Consider the following 20,056-nt stretch of genomic DNA (forward strand, 5'->3'; position numbering starts at 1 on the left):
CTGTTGGCCGGTAGAGGGAGATTTCTGAGCACAGGCAGGGAAAACCTTTTCAACAGCTGGAATGTGATCTGGAGCTCACTCCCGGGAGGAAAACAACAACTTGGCAAGCACGGACCAAAATGCAGAGCTTCTTAGTTTGGTGGTCTTGACAGTGGGTTTCAGAGGTCATATTTCCACAATAGTTTTATTACAAACAAATCCAGGCCACTGTCAGGACAGAAGAGATACCTTCAGGGAGTATTCAGCCATGAATTCAGTCATGAGTGGAAGGCGGGAAGAGATTACTGCGTTGTTATTCTGTGACTGAAAAATTTGCACATAATGCAGTAATTGCAAAAAGGAAAAAGGTCTGTGAATAGAAATAAATTGATCTGTTTCAGAGTCAAACTGAAATGAAGTCAGACACTGCTTTGAATTGCTTTGAGGAGAAAGGGATATTTTTCTTTGCTTGCTCATCTCTGAGCTGGACCTGAAGCTAGAAGACACTGTTGAACTTGAACCAGAGGAGGAAAATAAAATATTTCCAATTACCTGATAACCTCAGCTAAAATCTGACTCCCCCCCCATGCACGTATGCCCAGTCCAAGAGCAGACTGCATTTGCTAGTCTTGGCTACAGTGTAGAGTTGTGTTGCAGCCTCTGTTCCTGCATTTCCCTCTAGCTTCCCCTACATCACATGCTGTGTTGTCATGGACAGTATGAGGCCTTGTTTCTGCACCACGTTGCTGTGATGTGCCAATTTGCCTTGGCGAGGGTCTATTCAGTTTTGGGACAGACCTGTGAGCCCTGACAGCCAGAGCTTTCCACCAGCAATCTCATTACCATTCCTCACTGTGTACTGGTATTTCTGAACTTTTCTGTGTATATGAACACTGAAGCTTAAGTTGGATTTACTGCAGGATAGCCAGCTCTGTTCCTCTGCCACAGCCCTGGCAACACTTGCATCCCTAGACTACTGCAACACTGAAGCTTTTCTTCAGCTCCTCATATTTGTGAAGTTGGAGAGAAGCTGCAGAGAATGTGAATGGGGCTCAGGACAGGAGTAGTTTCTCTCCTGGGGAAATGCCTTATGCAGAGGGTCCCCACTCATCATGTAATACTTTCCATTATAAAAGAGGAGGATTTTAGGATGCCAGGCTATTTGTGAGCTCTGGCTGGTTTCAGCTGGAAATGAACAAGAACCTTGCTTGTAAAATGAATGTCTGCTCACAACCTATGAAGTTCTGTAGTCAATTTTAAAACCCAGTTTAAAATTTAATTTTGCATATTTTTAATATGCTCTGATATAAATTCAATAACTTCTTCTGACTTCTTCCTTACTTTCTCTAGGAATGATCGAAATTGTGAAAGATGCTACAACAATTGCCAAAATTCAACAGAGCACAGTTGGGAACACTGGTGCATTTAAGGATGAAATACTAAATCAGTGGCTCAAGGAGAGATGCATGATTGAAGAGAAGGTGAGTTCTTTGAATTTTTAAGTAGGATTTTCAGATGTACCCTACTGATTTAGGAGCATAGAGCACATATATTTGTGTTTGTTACTTACAGGAGTTTGAAAAATCCATTTGTTTTCCCTGCACTCAGCTGCAGGTGTCTGTGAAAGAGCCTTAGCATCCAGCTGGCAGCCGGACTCCTGAGAGACAAGATGCTTTTGAAATTACTTCTTTGTCAGTGGAAGTTAGAAGTGGTACATGAGGAGAAGATTGAAAGGACATCTAAGAACACTGAAAGTCAGTGTAGTTTTAGAGGATTTAGATACAGTTTTGGGTATTCACAAGTCCTTTGCATGGGCGGGTCCACTGACCAGCTAGAGCTTTCTGCCAGCTTTTCTTCCTCAGAATGTGTGAGCAACTGTGTGCTGCTTTTCTCTGTGCTGAGGGATCGAGCCTGCTCACACAGCTCAGTGTGGGGCTGTGATCGTGATCTCTGCTGTGCAGCAGTTTGTCTAACTGCTGATAGATACATGTCAACAGAAAGGTACATAACTCTGAGAATTATTGCATTTAGTGTCTAGCATTGAAGCATTTGTCAACTCTAAGATTTATTTTTAGTTTCAGGCAGCTGTGGAAAGATTTGTTTACTCTTGTGCTGGATACTGTGTGGCAACCTTTGTACTTGGAATAGGTGACAGGCACAATGACAACATCATGATTACAGAAACAGGTGGGTTATTTTGTGAGAATTTCATAGAAGTATAGACTGTCTATACTTAACTAGATTTATTTTTCATTTTAATAAATAAGTCATTTAACAACGAATGAAGAGACACAATCCAGTTCTGTCAGTGTTGCTTACATGTTCAGGTCCTCCTGTGACATTGAAATGTATTGTCACCCCTGTTGGCCTTCATACAGGCTCTAGATATTATCATTAATAATGCCATTGTTTTTCAAGGAGCAGTTTGATACAAACTAAGTCATGAGGAATGTAAAACAATGGTTTTTAGTGTCTACATCTAAGATCTAAACACCAGAAAAACTTCATAAAGCAGACAGCTGATGATGTGTGGATGTGGTTCTGACAGAATTCTGTGGAACTGTATGTCAGAATTCAGATGTTTTCACTTCTGAGGAACATAATTGCTTTATGTATTGCAAAAAAATCCTAGGAAATAATTGTACATGGAGTGTATTGGTTTTGCTGCTAAAGCCTGGGGAAAGTTGCAATCCTTCTGAAGAAACCCACAATTTTTTTGTACTATAAACTTTGGGAATTGTTTCTGTAGCTGCACATTGTTTCATACTAATTTTACTTACCTATGGAAGTCCCGGGAAGGACACCAGAACAAGCAGTACATATGAAGAAGTTTTTTTTGGCCTAAGGAATTCACTTTTAGTTTCATGATCCTCTTACTTCATAATTAGTCTTTAGGAAAATTAGGAAAATAGGGCTTAGTTAGAAGGCTGGATATGTAATATTCATCATATTATAGCTAAAATTTTACCAGTTGAAGGCTAGAGAGAAGTACCCTGAAGGCAGAAATTAGCTAATTGAAGACTACAGTAAAAAAGTTCAGCAGAAGTCCTTGAGGAAAAGACAACAAAGGAATGCTTTAATTTCAACATTATATATAATATAATGGAGTGTTAGTTCCTATAGGCAGAACATGAGGCATAGGTCAGTAGACAGGGAAGCAGAGAAGTGTTATTCTGCTGTGGTCAGGAGCAGGTTTGCCTTTGAGTCTTTTATGGGATCTATCTTAAGCCTGAGAAGCCAGAAGGATGTCAGTCTGAGAGGTCTGCAGGGAGTCAGATTTGGTAGGTTGGGGGAACTTAGAAGCTGGCTTAAAATAAGGATGTTCCACCTACAGATCACTCCTGAGTATCATCTTACATAATTCGATGTTTTATCTTTTTTTATACATGTGTCACTGTTACAAATCTGTGTTTTTAAGTAAACATATTCTTTTGTCCTTAACCTGGCTGCCAGGGAAAGTAATGAAGTGATCTGAAGAGTAGCAGCAAATTCCAGTCCTGTAGGTGTAGAGATCCTTAAAAGGAAAATTTTTCATTGCTTTTGTGGGAACTGATACCCTGCTGCTCTCTCAAAGCTATCAAAAGGGTGACAATACAGAGTTACTCTGCACATACAGAGTGGTTTAGAAATTGCTAATGCAGGTCTGTGAGGAAGAAGCATGTTGTAGTCAATGACATATGCCAAGGAGATGGGTGGTACCAGAATCCCATGGGTATTTGAAACACAACCCTCAAGCCTTTTCCATGTAGTGATTGTTATGGATCTGAGGCACAGGCTTTCCTTGGTTGATTTTTTAAAAGGTGTGAGTGTATGTTTAGAAAATACAACAGCTCTGCTGGGTTTTTAACAACTGCCAAAGATAAATAAAAAGTAATTTTGCCAAAAGGACAGAATTATCTATTTTAAGAAAAAAAAAAAAAAAGAGAGAAAATTGTCTTTTCTGCTGAACTAAAGAGTGATCATATATACCAAAAAAAGAGGGTTTGGAACTACTGTAAATAGAAGTAAGTGTTCTTGGCATTTTATTGTATTTGAGTGTGACTCTGACTTCTTCTTCTCTTTATGAAGGTAACCTTTTCCATATTGATTTTGGCCATATTCTTGGGAATTATAAAAGCTTCCTTGGAATTAATAAGGAGAGAGTTCCTTTTGTGCTGACTCCAGATTTCCTGTATGTCATGGGGACTTCCGGAAAGAAGACAAGTCTCCATTTCCATAAATTTCAGGTAAAAGAATGAGTATCTAGCTGCAAATCAATTAAGCAATGTTTTTTTTTTATCCTCTGAAATGAACATTAGTGCCTTGGTTTTCAAAGATCTAGGCTCCTTGGCATTATGCTAGTAAAATGTAATGAATCATAATACAATTCTGGGATATTTTAAGCCCAACTAAGAGCAAAAATTATTTGTAGGATTATGGGAAATAGAATTCAAACATCCACAAAGCCACATTGAAAAGCTTGTTAGCAGCAGACCAGATAAGCAGTGCTTTCATTGTTTCTTATCTCGATTGAAAATACTTTGCAGAGGGCTTCAGTGCTTGTGAAGTTAGAGGAAACTCATGGCACTAAGCAGAGCCTCTGTATAGTGCAAGCAGGTGTGAGGCATTCCTCAGCTGGCTTTACTAGTGATTCCCTACTGATTCTGCTCTTGAGTTTTAGTGGTCAGACTGCTGCATCTGAATAAAAATCTGTAGTGACCCTAAGCTATGTCAGATGCTGGTTTTGTGAAATGGATGGATAGATTTTAACTCTGAAAGAAAAGAATGGTGTTAAAAAATCTATTCAGTTGCAGCTTCTATTTGAAATTGAGCACTTCCAAAACACTTGTGATTATTCAAGCAACTGTAGGACCTGGGCAAAGAGGGAGCAAAGCAAAATGCTGTTCAGCATGTTTAGTGAAGTGGTTGAGAGCATGGCTAGTCTGAAGTAAATGTATGTCTGCCGTGTTATTCCTGTTGTCATCTTTTAGAGGCTTCAAATAAGTGCCTGATTTAGAAAGCAGGTTCCTTACAATATCAAAAGAAAAGTCTCCTGCAGAGTGTGAGTCAAAGCAAAAGCCTAACTTTTATGTTCTGGATTTGCTGTGGGTGAACCAGTCCCAGTCAGGGGTCTGGTTTTCTAACCTGAGTACCTAATTAAGATTCTCACTGTTGGATGGTGACTATGTCCCTCTGAACATATACATGACTATATAGCAGATCTGGGTCCTACACACACACCTCCTCTCCCTTGCAATTGTGTATGATGAACAATGTGAACTGTCCTAAGATAAGAACACCAGGTGGGTCCTCGCTGTAACGACTTTAGCAGTTGTATCTCCGTGTGACCGGATCTCTCACTCATATAAAACTGAGTGTTCCCCATTTAACAGCTGGATATACCCTGCAGGTGTCCCTGCCAGGGGTGGAAGCTGCCTGCAGCCTCGGGAGACCAGTTTGCCCAGTTGGCCCAGTTTTTGTACCCTTTTGCAGGACAATGTATACCAAAATCAGAGGATGTGTACCAAAGTTGATCACAGTCATCATTGCTCACCCATCTCTGGAATCCTTTCATTATGTGAGCATCCAGACAGTTCCTCCTGCAATTCCCACCTGGTATTCTTATCTTAGGACAAATCACATTGTCCACCAGAGACAGTCACAAGGGAGGGAGAGGGTGTGTGTGTAGGGGGAAAGGACCCACAAAAAGACCCAACTATCTTTTCATTGAAGTCACTGCCCACACTTCTGAAAATAACTGAAGAACCAAGTACAATATTTGAGTCTTCACTTTGCAAGGACTAGCTTTATCACAGTGCAACTGTTTTGAAGGGAGCTTGTAGCTCAAAAGATTTAAGGATGGGAAGGGGATGCTGAGCCCGTGCTCTCAGAGAAGCCTGTGAGCTGTGCTGCCTACGGGAATGATGCTGTTGCTGCAGATGTAGCCATGTGCAAGTGAGGGGCTGAAACACCACTCTCAGGTGTGTTATTTCAAAGAAGACCTCTTTTCTGGAAGCAGAAAATAGTTCAAGTGTGAAAGTGGACTTTCAAACAGAGTTGAAAGACCTGTTGATGTCTTCAGTGAATTAAAGTTGTGTTCGTATATGTGGATCATCTGGCTCTTTAGGGAATATCTGACCTTTACTTCAGCAACCCAAATGCCAAAAGCAATTGGAGGTGATTTTGGTCTCAGCTTCTCTTCAGTATGTCATGCCTCCATCACCCTGTCTTAGATTTGACTGATACACATTTTGTTACTCTGGTACTAATTCTAAAATTAATTTCTAATTTCATCCCACTAATGCAGACATTTTAGGAATGCTGTGATAGCGCCACTGTCATTTCCGTTAGTGTCATTAACCAGATAAAAGGTGATTAATGTGCCTTGCCTTTGTGAACTGGGACCATGATATGTGACCTGGGCATTTTAAGTGAGATGATTTAGGCACGGGCAACAATTAACTCACCAAAAAATACAAGTTCATGTATAGTTATGCTGCAACAGCTACTCTTTATAAACCACTGTGGTAGTACAATAAAAGGCTTTTCCATCTCAAAGACCAGTAAAAAGGAAGTTAAAATACTTTCATACAAGCAAAACAGTAACATAGAGCAAGATCTGCATCACATATTTTGCTATAAAAAAGGTATGTGTTAATTACATGGCCAGAGTAAAAAAAATAAAATTATAGTTTCACTTTTCAACTAACTTGTTTCATTATATTTCCTAATACTGAGACATTCATTCAGCGTGCCTGCTGACTCATTCATGTATTAATGGAAAAGTCTCAGCATTTATCCTTCATTAATTTTTAAGAGCATCTCTCATTATTTTGTACTTGAACTGCATTAAAAGAGTTTGTACTTCAGAAGAATCCTTTGTTTTTTAAAGGCTTTGGTGTTTTTAATAACTTAAAATATCTACTTTTTAAAAATTTTATTTCTCTGTTACTGATTAGACACAGTCCATACAGATGTAGCCATAGCTCATACTACAGACGCCAGAGGAAGTTAAAATGACAATTAATTTTGTCTGGAATTCACTGCAGAAGAGTATAGTTTGTTATTAGTGAACTTCTGAGGCTGGCAACCTTTCTGGAACTAGCAATGAAGCTCCTTTCAATAGAAAGTTCTTAATCTAAATCTTGTTTCCATTTTTGTTTGTGATGATTTAATGAAAATTAGAGGCCAGAGGTTATTAATGACATCACAGAAATGCTTAGTAGGAAACACTATTTGATGGGGTTTGTCCTCATTGCAAACATATATTTAAGCATAACTTAATCCGAGAAGGTAAGTATTTTTCTCTTTTGTCTATGAATTTTTCAGTTGCCTTAGTACTGCCCAGATTTCTCTTGCTTTGTCATATGTGGTGGCAATTCCTTTCCAACCTTTGGCTGAAACCCATCAACTCTCTTACTCCAATGAACACATAACTTTTTCACTTCTTACTTTTAGAAACCCTTGAGAAAGCCTCATCTGAGATCTTCGTAGTCTTTTTTGTGCTTTGTCCACCTACCTATTAATAATTTGCCTAAAATTATCTTTGATAGTTTTTGTACTAAATTTTTTGCATTAAATAATGCATTTTTATTCTATATATCTAATTTACTGATTTTTTTTCATTACTCTGTTGAGAGTAATACAGAGATCTGTATTTTCAGTACAAACTCTTCTATTTGATTGTCAAACAAAGGTGATAGAAAACTGAAGGGTAGACAATTCATCATTGAAAAATACTTACTTGGAATATACTGTACAGGGAAGAGATGTAACAGAATTTGGACACTTTATATTACAAAAATGCCTGAATTTTAGGATAGTAGTATTTAGGACAGTTTCAAGCTCTCAGAATAATTATTCTTTATTGTTTATTGGACAATGGGATTTTGGTTTCTCCTCAGCTCCTCTCATCTTGCCTATGACTTTAGATTAGTTAGCAGCTTTCTTCTTAATCCCAGGGTAAACATGCACATATCCTTGACACATACAGACTGTCTGTGTTATTTTTGGTTCTCTCAGCCTCTCCTAGAAGTGTAAAAACTCGTTTTCTTGGAAGATCCTAATTCAAAACTACATTAAGTTCTTGTCTGAATAAATAAGTGTAACAGGCAGATGCAGATTTTTCAAATCTTTTGAATTCCTAGAAGGACTGCCTTTGAGATGCAGTGATGCCAGGTTCTTCTTGACTGCGTAATTGTTTTTCTGTCTCAGACACCCAGAGCAGTGAGATGCATCATCCATACAGAAATGTAAAACCTTCTTTGGTGTAACTGTAAAGAGCTTTCATCTCTTTCAAAGGGAACAAAACACAGACTAACTCTTGTGACAAGATTTCCCTGTTTGAAGTTGATAATGCATAAGTAAAATTTCTTTTTCTTTTTTTTTCTTATTTTTCCCCTGGTGTCATGGAGAGAAACTATTCCCTGTGATAAGATGATGGTGTTTTCTGTTGTAAATTGTACTTTGACCACTGCAATTTATCTTCTGCTTTGCTAGAACTAAACTAGCATTGGAGTTCATAAATATGATCTTATTTCAGGACAGAATTTTTTTGGAAACAGAGTGAAAAATTTTAGTTTCCAGGCAATAGGAAAGAAAAGAAATCGTACAGACAGTTCTTCAATACATCATCTTCCTTCCTTAATATCTTCCTGACCTGTCTGGTTGGGTGTCCTGGTGTTGCTCATGTGAACAGTGATAGATGTTAAGATTATTTGTGCATATCTTCCTGTTTCAGAGGATGAAAAAACCCACACAGCTTGTTAAATAAAAAAAAAAAGCATTCTAGAGGGCTGATGGGATTTGATGGAAGTTTACATTAAAATATTTAGATTTCCTAAGAATTCTTCGATAAATTAATATACAGTTGTGGAAAGGTTAAATTGAATATTTAATTGGGTAAAAATTAGCATTGCTTCAGCTTTGGTTTTATTAATAACAACCTTCATGGAGATATTTTTCATGTTTTTACATTACTGCATTGCAGGCCTAGTTTCTACTTGATTGATGATTGATGTCTTTTTTGCATTGTTCTTATTTCTAATAGTAAATGAGTAATAAATTTAATAAAAGAAATAATTTCAGCTTATATGTTAGTCACTTATCATTAAATATAATTTTAAAAAAGCATTGCATGTTTTTCCAAGCTGTAGATATTTCATTCTTCTTAAGCTTATGTTGTTAAGCATAGATTATTTATACATGGAAATGAAAATGCTATAAAAAAAGTCTGTGGAATCCAGTTTGACAGTACATAAAGATAGAAGTCCTACAGCAAGGCAGAGTGCCTGAAGACTAGAGCTGTCAGCTGGAAATATTTCTTAGAACACCAGGCCTGAAAAATCTTCCTCGTTAAATAAACCGTCACCACTGCGAAGTTAAAAGACATCTACACAAAATGAAGAGCAGTCCCCTGCTTTATCCAGTATCACTTTCCAGCCATGGTCTTTAAATGGGAACATCCCAATTGGAAAGGAAGACAATGACTTATTGCTGTCTCTTTTAACAGCCACAGGAGATTATATGGCAAGGAAATTAATTTGAGATCTTGGTGAAGCTGAGATTTTTAGTGATTAATGTATGGTTAGGAAGAGCTGTTGCTTTGTACACCAAAACAGCACTCGTTGCCCCAGCGTGGGGTGATAAATGAAGTCACACAACACCAGATGCAGAGGTGAGCAGGTCGTGTCTCTGCTCAGGTGAGTGACTCTGTTGGGTCTCCTCCCTCTGACATGAGTGACTGAACAGCATTGGTTAATGGGAGTCCTGTGAAATTCCTGCCCCCATCCCTCTTGGCTCTTCTCATTAATTAACAAAAAACTCTTCTCTCTCGTAGGACATATGTGTGAAGGCTTACTTAGCTCTTCGACACCACACAAACCTGCTGATCATCCTGTTCTCCATGATGCTAATGACTGGAATGCCACAATTAACCAGCAAAGAAGATATTGAATATATCAGGGATGCACTGACAGTAGGGAAGAGTGAAGAAGATGCCAAAAAGCATTTCCTTGATCAGATAGAGGTTTGCAGAGATAAGGGTTGGACTGTGCAATTTAACTGGTTTTTACATCTTGTGCTTGGAATCAAACAAGGAGTAGAAAAGCATTCTGCTTAATATTTTATGTAAATTAGCTGTGGGTGTGAATAAGAGGTTAGTGAATCTACATGTTATTTATGAATTCTGAATAAATGAGCAATCAAAATAGCCTTTACTTTGCTGGCAGCTTAAATGGATCATCTAAAAGGGCAAGGACTTTGCTCTGCCACTCCAGAAGGTCTTCCTGCAGTTAATTTTTTTTTTTAATTTTTCATGACACTTCAGGTTGCTGGATGAATTCTATTAACCAGTTGCTTTGCTGATGTGGCCTGCATTTTTCATGTTTTCTTTAGTAATAATTTCAGATAAATATGAGGAGCTTGAGTAAGATGGTAACCTACAAATCCCCTGTGACATTACCTTAATTGTTCATGACAGTCAAGTCCTTCAAAACCAGAAGAATTTATTTATAATCTATGGTTATAGTAAAATCCCTGTAGGCAGCCCATGCCTGTCTCAGGATGACTTACACTCAAGTGTTCTTAACCAACATCCTTCTCTTGTCCCTTCCTCAACATTTGTCCTTTCTGGACTTCTAATATGTTGTCAATAGAAAAGAGCTTTGGTTCTACCACTGGAGGAAATTGCCTTACTGTTACTATAGCCTCCTGACACAGACAACTCAGCTTGACTGTCCTTCCTGCCAGGACAACTTCATAGTTACCTGGAAGTTCCTCAGGTTTGAACATGAAATTCTGAAGGTTTAATTTTGAAAGATTTTTTTATTGTACTTTTTAATGGTGAACATCCATATTATATTACAGATTCTATTCTTACTGTGAAGTTATTAAAATTTCACCTGTATAGTAAAAGCTTTGTAGGAAAAGCAGTGGTAATTCCTTATCCCTCAGAGAAAACTCCTTATATAAGAGTAATTGACATTTGACCAAATATTTGAGAAACCCAAAGTTATTTATTCTTTGGCGATATATTTTCAGGATATACCTAGAAGGAATTAAATGTAATCTTTCAAATTGTGTATATTTTGTTATTTATTTTTAAATTCCTTAAGAGACTATACTACTGAAAAGCTATTTATGAAAGAAAAAAATCCTTATCTTTAATTCCAATATTTAAACTTAAAAGAGGAGAAAATGGGCAGTGTTAAGTAGAATTTTAACTTTTCTACTGTAGGATGCCTGCAAATCATCAAGTCTGCCTATGGTAGGAAAGGAAAAAAGTATAGCCTGAATTAGTCTTCAATTTGAATTATTATGGTATACTTCCTGCTAATTGATTTTTACCAAAGAAAGAAGATGGCTTACAATATTGCTTTTTTGCACTTGTGCCCATGTAATTTCTTTCTTTATTGTAGTGTTACATGGCCTTTACATTACATATAAATGATTAACTGAATTTTTTAAATTCTGTTATCATTTGCTTTGATCATTTCTCAGAATAGTTATGATTTTAACTACTGTTACTACTGAGTGCATTCTTGAAGGATTTTTAATAAATGTACTGTAATTGGTGTCTCAGTTATGAGATGTAGCCAATCTATTTTTGAAATAGATGTTTAATTGGTTACTGTGCACAACTATTTTTGATGTATATGGTAGACTCTAGTTAAGGAAATCTATAAAGTTAAAATGTAGACTGTTTTGTTATTCTGCTACATTATTATTCTGTGCAAGGCTTAAGACCATACTGAAATGTAAACTAAATGGTGAATATTGTCTGTAAAATGATATTTTTAGATTTGTATTTTATAGATCTGAAATAAATGGACATGTTCTATTCATTTGATTATTATTTATGAAAAAGCAGCTTAGCCCAAAATACATGTAAATATTTTTTTATCCAGTTTCTTAAAGACTATTTAATCTCAGTTAGAAATCATATTCAAAGTCCCACTCAGAGGAATTGATTTAGTTCCATATTAGTAACTCTGTACGATGTCAAGTATCTTAAATTTTAATAGTGTATAGTATTAGAATTGCAGTTATTGTAATTGTAAAATTTGAATAGAATGTTGCCACTTTCTAAGAGCACTTTATTAATTCCTGGTTTGTTCTATAAAGAAAGAAGATTTTAGTAAGTTCCTGGTTTCAAAAAGTAAGTAGATCTACTGCTAAATTAACTCTAGCATGGGGAAATAAATGCTAATCATAACTTCAAAGGAAACGGCACTCTTGAAGCAGCTTGCATTTGCAGGAAAAAGTCTATGAGAGATCTGTACCCAGAGGAAAGCAGTTCAGTGCAAGACTAAACTTAGGCTGACGATTTTTATCAGCACTCTACAATGTGCTGTATTGAATTGTATACGTTTGTTACACACATCTGGAGCACCTCCGTGCTGAGCTAATTTGCAGACTCTTCATTGCTTTCCTTGCCCATGAAGCATATGGTTGGGCTGCCTGGGCAGTGCTAGGCTGCCTTGTGTCTTCTGAGTGCTGGATGTTTGCCAGCCTGACTTCTGGAGCTGCCAAATCTCCTTTTTACCTACAGAGCAAGCCCTGGGCACCGGCCCTGTGCTTGTACACAGCTGCACATTCGTACGGCCGGTTATCGGTTGGATTTCATGTCCCTCTGGAAAGCTCCACCCACAACTGACTTCGTTTCTGGCAAGCCCTGACACAAGGGAGAAACAGTGCAGAGATGTGGTTTGAGGCAGTGCAGCTTCCAGGTGGAGTGGAACTGCTTTTCAGGTGAGGAGGTGGGCATGAGTAGACATCCCCATGTCCCAGTGCAGAACACGGCCATCCCTGTCTGCAGTGGCAGCTACATACCCAAGGCCTGGAGAGCTGGAGCTTTAGCACAGACACCACTGCCAGGACAGGAGGCTGAACCAGAATTTCCTGAGTCTTCCAGTGCATAAACACACTGACCCTTCAGAATAGCTGGGTTTTAGGGGCTGTAAATCAGGAAATGTAAATTAGTCACTAACCATATTTTTTAGAGGCTCTAACTGACACAGCATGCAGAGAGGTTTCAATTATCATCATTGTCTCCTGAGTCTTAAGATTATTTTTTGAAAATTGCTTTTAAGGGCTACTTTGTCTTTAAGATATGTTATATTTGCTTGGTAGCCTAATTCACATTACTACTGCACCTAACAGTGGAAATTTGAATCTATTCTTGGAGTCAGTTCCTCAGACTTGGTTGTGATTTGACATATGCTTTGGCTCCAGCAAGGTCATCAAGATGTTGGTTAGTGATGAGTGTGTCCCCAAGGCTCCATCCTAATTATATTCCAGGACAGGAAGAGAAGTTGAAATGGAGCTAAGATGTACAGCATGATTATATTTAGATCTTCATTGAAAACACTGTTTGCACTTGTTAGAGGTATTTAACCATCATTACCAGAGTATTTAGCCTCATTTAACATGTTTAACAGGGTTTTTTTTCTAAAATGTGATCAATTCTACAGAAATACAGATACAAACAACTGGTTGAGAAAAATATCAGTGGAAATTACAACTCTTATATTTTTCATTATAAACCTTTTTCCTGTCTACCAGCAGCATTCTGCAAATCCACATGAGTGCCAGGGATTATGTAGATTACAGACTCTGTGCTGATGACTTTATAATGTAGTTTGTGTAAAGTAGTCTTGAAAATAAGAAATTATTAAAATTAAAATCTGGGATACCAAAACACCTGCAGGTCCGGTGTGCCCTTTGAACATCCCAGTAGTACTAAAGTTTCTGAAAAGCACTGATGTGCTTTCATGAATCTTCTAATTGCAACTTACACAATGTATGTTAGAAACAACACTCTAGAAATCATTGATTCTCCTGGATAGAGGGTCCGCAGGAAGAAATTGATGCTGTGCTTACCCCACTCTGCATTTTGGAGGCAGAACTGGCCAGAAAAGGCACTAATACATTTCTAAACTTTGTGGCACACTTAGAGAAAATAAGATTCATGCTGGAGAAGAGAAAGCAGAGAGAAAGAGAAACCTGTTTGTCTGCAGTTACATGGTTAATAACCAGGACTGACCAAAAATAAAAATGACATGGTTATACCCACGTGAGGTTTGTACATACTTATGTCATTAGAGAAGAGGGGAATTGGTGACTCGTTCTAGTCTGCTGATACAAGGAGACAGTCAGAAGGACATGGTTTTTCCTGGCTTTTTGAGCATCAGTAAGTCTCATACCCAGTAAGAGAGAGGCTGATGACCTGCCTGTTGATAATAAGCAAGTGGACACTTGACAGGAAAAACTTCCTTCCTACCCTGGGAATGGGGGTTTGTTGTTTCAGAGGGTGCCCAGCAGCATTCGGCATGGCAAGAGCCCTCCGTAGGCTGGGGAAGGCAGGGAGGCAGCGTTTAGAGAAAGATGTGCCATTTCTCAGGTGTTCTCCTGGGGACGCAAAAGAAGAGGCTGTCACTTTGGAAACAGCAGCAGCACTGCCAGGAACATGTGCCAGTTAATTTTAGCTGACAAAAGAGACCTGTGTATGGCAGAAGTGCTGTATGTAGGAAGTGAGAGCACATCCCACATTCAGGTGCAATCACTCTGGTGTTCAGCATTAGGAGTCACTGTTTTTAAGTGCTGGTCACACTCTCAGAGCTGTCTTTGGTCTAGTGTCTATGGCCAGAGTTTACCACTGATCTATTTATTAGGTGCATGAAAAAAAAAGGAAAATAACACCCTGTAGATAGCAGCATTTCTTTATAAGATAAGCGTCAAGTAGATACACAAAGAAAGGTCAAATCTAATGTAATGAAGAATACCCAGGCAAGAGCCTTGAAAGGAGAAAGAAAATAGAAATGTTAATGACCAGTAGTACAAAACAGTTTTAAAACTACTGCTCAGACTTTGTAACAGATCCTCCTTTGCCTTTGAATGTATCTTCCTTTATCAAAACTTATCCTGCAAAAGGCTATGAGGCCTATGAATGTTTCATAACCTAAGAAATCTGCTCCCACAATGCAGTTCCATGATAGAGTTCATTAACAATTCAAGATATAGCCAGAGCTGAATTTTATTCAGTATACTTATAGTTAACTAACCTGAGATTAACCATAACAACAACAAAAGCAAAAAAAAAACCAAACAAAACCCCACAAACAACAAAACAAAACAAAAGGCAAAGAAACAACTGGTCTAGTGCTTCTTCCCCAAATCAACCAACAAGTGTCTGGGAGTGGCATTAAACTCATCACATGAGGAAGTTATTTCCCATCATGATGGAAATGCATTTTTCTCTGAAGCATTTGGAGATGGCCCCTGTCAGGAACAGGATACTGGCCTGGACAGACTCTGATGCAGGATGGCAGATGTTCTGCTCATCTGTCAGATGTCTGTACAAAAGAATCTTGGTGAAATAAACAGGTCTCCTCAGGAAATGCTCTCTCTCCAGCCAAAGCTATCCTTCATTTTGATGAAGTTCATGACAGGATCTCTCTTTTACAAACCTGCTTCTTTTCCACAGAATATTATGTATTTTCCAAACCTTGTAAAACAGTAATTCTGCCTACCTGGAAGATAAAACACCCAGGAGATCTCAGTAACTTTTAAGAAATCTGAAACCAAACCACTTCAGGCAGGGACCTTTCAATTCAAGCTGATGGCTCATGCAAAGGCATTACTCTTCATGCCACCACAAACCTTGCATTCTAGGGGGATGCTAATTAGCTACACGTGTTAATTTTTCAGAGGACCATCTTTGGGATTCTGTCATTTCAACAGCACACCAAAGCAAGGGTGAAGAGTGGCTTCTAACAAGACCACAGGCTTGAAGGTCCTGTGGAGATTGCCACCAGCCTTGTGGGGAGTATGTGGCCACTGGGTGCAGCTGCAGCCTTCCCAGGGGAATGGGGACACGGTGACAGCAGTCCTGGCAAACATGGATGTAGAGTCAGGGTTTACGTGCCAGGATGAGCTGTGTGCTCTGAGTCTCCATTGGAAGATGCAAGCAAATACCTTCTTGGCAGATAAATGGGCTAGAAAGAGTTTATGACCTTGAGAATGTTCATAGCCATGAGTTACCATGTGGCAGTGTTTGCTAGATAAGGGACCTGCAGTGAATTTAGTAAAGCAATAGTCAACAACAAACATCTGAGAGATTTAACAGGTCTGCACAAGGTGGATGTCTCAGACATGCACAACCTGCTCTCCAGATTATTCTTGGCCCAATGGACAGAAAGCTGAGAAATATATAAAAATAGTCAATCATCTGCTAATCAAAGTAAATTAAGGTTGTCAGGACCTTCCTGAACTAAGCAAATAAGCAAAAGCTGTGAGTTGTTTCTAATGCCAAGAATTGTTAATCAACATTTGTTCACTAGAAGACAAGCTAGAAATTGTAGCATGTTAAGAGGTGTCAAATCACTTAAAACTTCCAGAAGAAATGTCAGTTTTGTGACAAGAAGTCTAAGAAGATGATCTGTCCTCACAGTAATTGAATCAGCAGAACAATCTAATTTTTATGCTCACAGAAGGGACATACAGGGAAAAAGGAAGCACCTTGCTCTTTGTTGTGCTGCCAGCAATACTGAAACCACAAATGAAGAGAAAACGTGTGCCGTACTAGCCAGCCCTGGAAACTTCCTACTTAGCATATAGAAGAGAAAACTCCAATACAGCCAACCCAAGCACAGATGATTTTTCATGTTTTGGCTATAGCTACAAGAACCAAAAGCAACACTTGCTTCAGATGGAAGAGAATATTTAAATGCCCAAGCAAAGGATTATGGTACATTTTGACAATGTTTTTAAGGATAACTCCAGAACTCCTTTGCTTATGAGAATGTGTGGCAAGACACAAGCAAATAGTTACATGGATTTTTTTAAGCAAGGAACAGGAAATTAGAGCCCTCCTAATCTTTTTTTTTCATGTATCTTCAGCTGAGTTGTGAGCAGAGCATGTGTTTGAAAAGTTTTGTTAATAAAAAGCCTGTTTAGTTTAGCTCATCCCATATGGATCTCCACTCCTTCACCTAAATAAAGGCAATAAAATCATGTTTACATTGGGTATTTGCCTTTTTTTTCCTCAAGAGGTAATTTCTTTCATACTCTTGCTAACACTGCTATGTATGCAAAGCTTAAGTACAGAGTTGAAAATGTAACTTCAACTTAATACAAATAGTAGATAACCAAGACCATGTTTCCCATAGGCATGGCCTTCCAGGAGAAGGATCTTCAGATGCTCTTGTTGAACAGTGAATGTCCCTGTGGCAAATTTGGGATGGAAATAAGATGAATAAGAAATATATCCCCATTCAAGATAATCTCTGCACTTCTTTGGGAGGTTTGTGATGTTGCTGTTTCACAAGGGGAAAGAACAGAGGAGGTGAAATTCCCACAGGGAGTGTCAGGGCTCACATTGCCTTTGATCTCAGGAGCTTTTTGAATTGTACATAAGTCACGTGCCCATTGCAGATAACAGGCAAAGAGGGTTTTGATGAGAACAGTTGCTGATGCTCTCTGGATCTCTGCTTTCAGCACACCTGGGAGCAAATGAGCTTTAGGTAGCCAGGACAGAACATGTCACTGGGATAGCAGGAAAGGAGGCAGCTGCAGCCAAGATTCAACAGAACATGGAGAGCAAAATTTTGGATACCAAGCTGTGTATCAAAATAGCCAGCTTTGTAGGAATCCCACCAATGCCAAATCAGAGTAAATGAGCTCTAGTTCAAGCTGCAACACTGCAGGCTTGCAGGATGGGAGCAGGATGTACTGTACCCAGAGAAAATAGGAGCAACAAGACTCAAAGCTGGAAATTCAAAGCCCACTTCAACCATGTCTTCTTCAGCTCTTGGAAAACAGCCTCGGTAAATCTCTAGTCGCATCATCATGACAATTTTCCCAGATTGTTGGCTAAACAGTATCAGTACTAAATATAGGCTTCTTTGGCATGCCAGAAGGAGCTTGCCAAACATGAAGGAGAGCAATTTGTCCTTCCTGAGAAGACACATGCCACCCTCAGGCATATGATACCGAGCCAGAAACAATTCGCCCCAGAATGGCAAACTGCCCAATACCAGCCTCAGCCTGATGTGTTCCCACACTGCCATAGAATCATACTGGATACTGTAACATGGAGGATAAGTGGCACTTTCCAGGGCAGTATTTTTTCCCAGGTAAGACTCACTTTTGCAAGAGAACTCACTGAAGTGCAAAGTTAAAAAGTAATGTCATTGTTTTTAAAAAACCCGATCAGGTGTGAATCTTCACACTATGTTTTAAGGTCTTAAACCCACAAATAAGACTATTCCACCTCCAGCTACTTTTAATATCTAAATTTATATATACCAATGGGTCTGTGACAAACAGATTGTCACAGCTGTCAGAGTGGGTCACAGAAATGAGCTGCATTTGAGAGGGAATTGGCTTATTCTTTAAAGAACAGACCTGTGAATAAACAATGGTGAGAGACCTATTTAATGTAATATATGGGTTAACTTTGTTCAGAAAATGAGCTCATCCAGGAAAAAATAAAAAAAACCCAACTTTGTGAATCTCTTATGATGGATTATATCCTTGTAAACTCAGACAGACTGGTTCAGTTTTTAGTAACTTGGTCATCAACAAGGTCCAAGAACAGGCTTTAAACCAACACAGGAACATGACATTTCCATTTCTTCAGGGCTTCTGATCTTTTTCCCAAGGAAACTAATCAGTTGCAGTCTTACACTGGAAATGGATTATTTACAAAAATGCTTCTGAGCAATAAAATGTCAGACTTCCACAGTGAAAGCTGGCCAGGCACAAAGGTCTGTAGGCACACAACTACTTAAAAGATCATGACAGAGAACAACAGAGGAAACCACTGAGATCTGGAGAATGTAGTTGCTCTGATTTATTCCAAATAAAACAATTATGCTCAGAGAGAACCAGAAGTAAGGGAGGAAATCAGCATTGACTGAAATTAGGTCTACACATACATAAAGGGAAAACTCTCTATTGAGCTTTCCATGTAAGAAGCTACACTAGATATTGTCAAAGAACCATTATTTTTCCAGTTGAAAAGGTGGAGGAGAAGAAGAATCAAGTGCACTGGAACAACAGGAAGGATTTCTGTATTGCTGATTAACTGCATGAGAGAACCACCAATATGTGGTAAGCAAAGAGCTTTGAGCTAGAGAATTTTTTAAATTTCCAACCTACAGCTAGGGAGTATCTTCCACAAACAACAGGTAAGAAGCAATTTAAGAAGTTAGCTAATTATTCAGAGGATCATCATCTTTCAGAGGGAAAATTAGAAATGTCTCAAAAGGAGCAAGGAGCAATGGGACCAGCAATTTAGAAGTTTAGGTACCCTTTTGCTGGCTGAGAAATAGTAGCTGCAATTACATTAGCTCTGATGTTTTGAAGAATTGAGAAGGGTATTTCGCTATGGTAAATGCCTTTTGCTAGAAATGGCTTTGAAACTGGCCAGGTGTGGCAGAGTCCTCATGCAGGGTTTGGTCACACCAACTGAGCTGTCCTTGAATTCTGAAAGTGGGGTGCTGCCTTTTCTAACAAACTTCAGTTGAAAATCAGCATAGAGGTGCTCAGAACCAGAGAAGGTGGTGCTCCAGGTAGAAAAGGGCTAGAGAATAAAAGTTTTATGGCTTTGGGGGATTTTTTTCCCCCTTTGCTTGGAGTAGTGAAAGAAGAGATAGAGTTCTGTAGCCTATTTGATATTCTTTAACCTCTCTTGAGCTGTAAAGCTTTAAAACTTCCTTGACATGTACCCTGTTTCTTAACTGAGTGCTCTTTGTCTTGAAAACAGCTATTAGGCACTCACCCTTATCTCAAGATGTCCTTTTTACGTTTCATATGAACAAGCTGAATTGCTTGGAATAAAAGTGGCTTTTCTGTCCTACTCTGTCAGGAAATAAAGACATTTCTGACATATAATACCATTTTTTAAGGATAAGGTCATCTTACTGTGCCAAGGAGACTCTTTTTAAGGCCACAGAATGAAGTTACTCCAAAAATGCACTGCTTTTTATTTATTTTAACACATAGTTTTCAAGCTTTCTGTCTAGCCCAAGGCATTATTAATATTGACATGAATACATAGTTGGCTTCCAAATAGGCCTGCAATCCCTGTGGCTCA

The 20,056-nt window shown here is 38.6% G+C and overlaps 1 protein-coding gene across 5 annotated transcripts in view; it reads left to right on the top strand.

Moving 5' to 3' along the window:
* The window catches only part of PIK3CG (phosphatidylinositol-4,5-bisphosphate 3-kinase catalytic subunit gamma), a 35,177-nt gene extending 23,380 nt beyond the window's left edge, over positions 1 to 11,797 (top strand). For all 5 annotated transcript variants that reach the window (XM_051805112.1, XM_051805110.1, XM_051805109.1 and 2 more), the window contains 4 exons: positions 1,330 to 1,460; positions 2,055 to 2,166; positions 4,048 to 4,205; positions 9,797 to 11,797. In XM_051805112.1, coding sequence (XP_051661072.1) covers positions 1,330 to 1,460; positions 2,055 to 2,166; positions 4,048 to 4,205; positions 9,797 to 10,078 — 683 coding nt within the window. In that variant the 3' untranslated portion in view covers positions 10,079 to 11,797. The remainder of the gene's footprint in view (positions 1 to 1,329; positions 1,461 to 2,054; positions 2,167 to 4,047; positions 4,206 to 9,796) is intronic.
* The last annotated feature ends 8,259 nt before the right edge of the window (positions 11,798 to 20,056 follow it).

The sequence above is a fragment of the Manacus candei genome, unplaced genomic scaffold, assembly GCF_025592945.1.
Source record: "Manacus candei isolate 608988 ecotype Guabito, Panama unplaced genomic scaffold, ASM2559294v1 h1tg000063l, whole genome shotgun sequence".
NCBI classification, from domain to species: Eukaryota; Metazoa; Chordata; class Aves; order Passeriformes; family Pipridae; genus Manacus; species Manacus candei.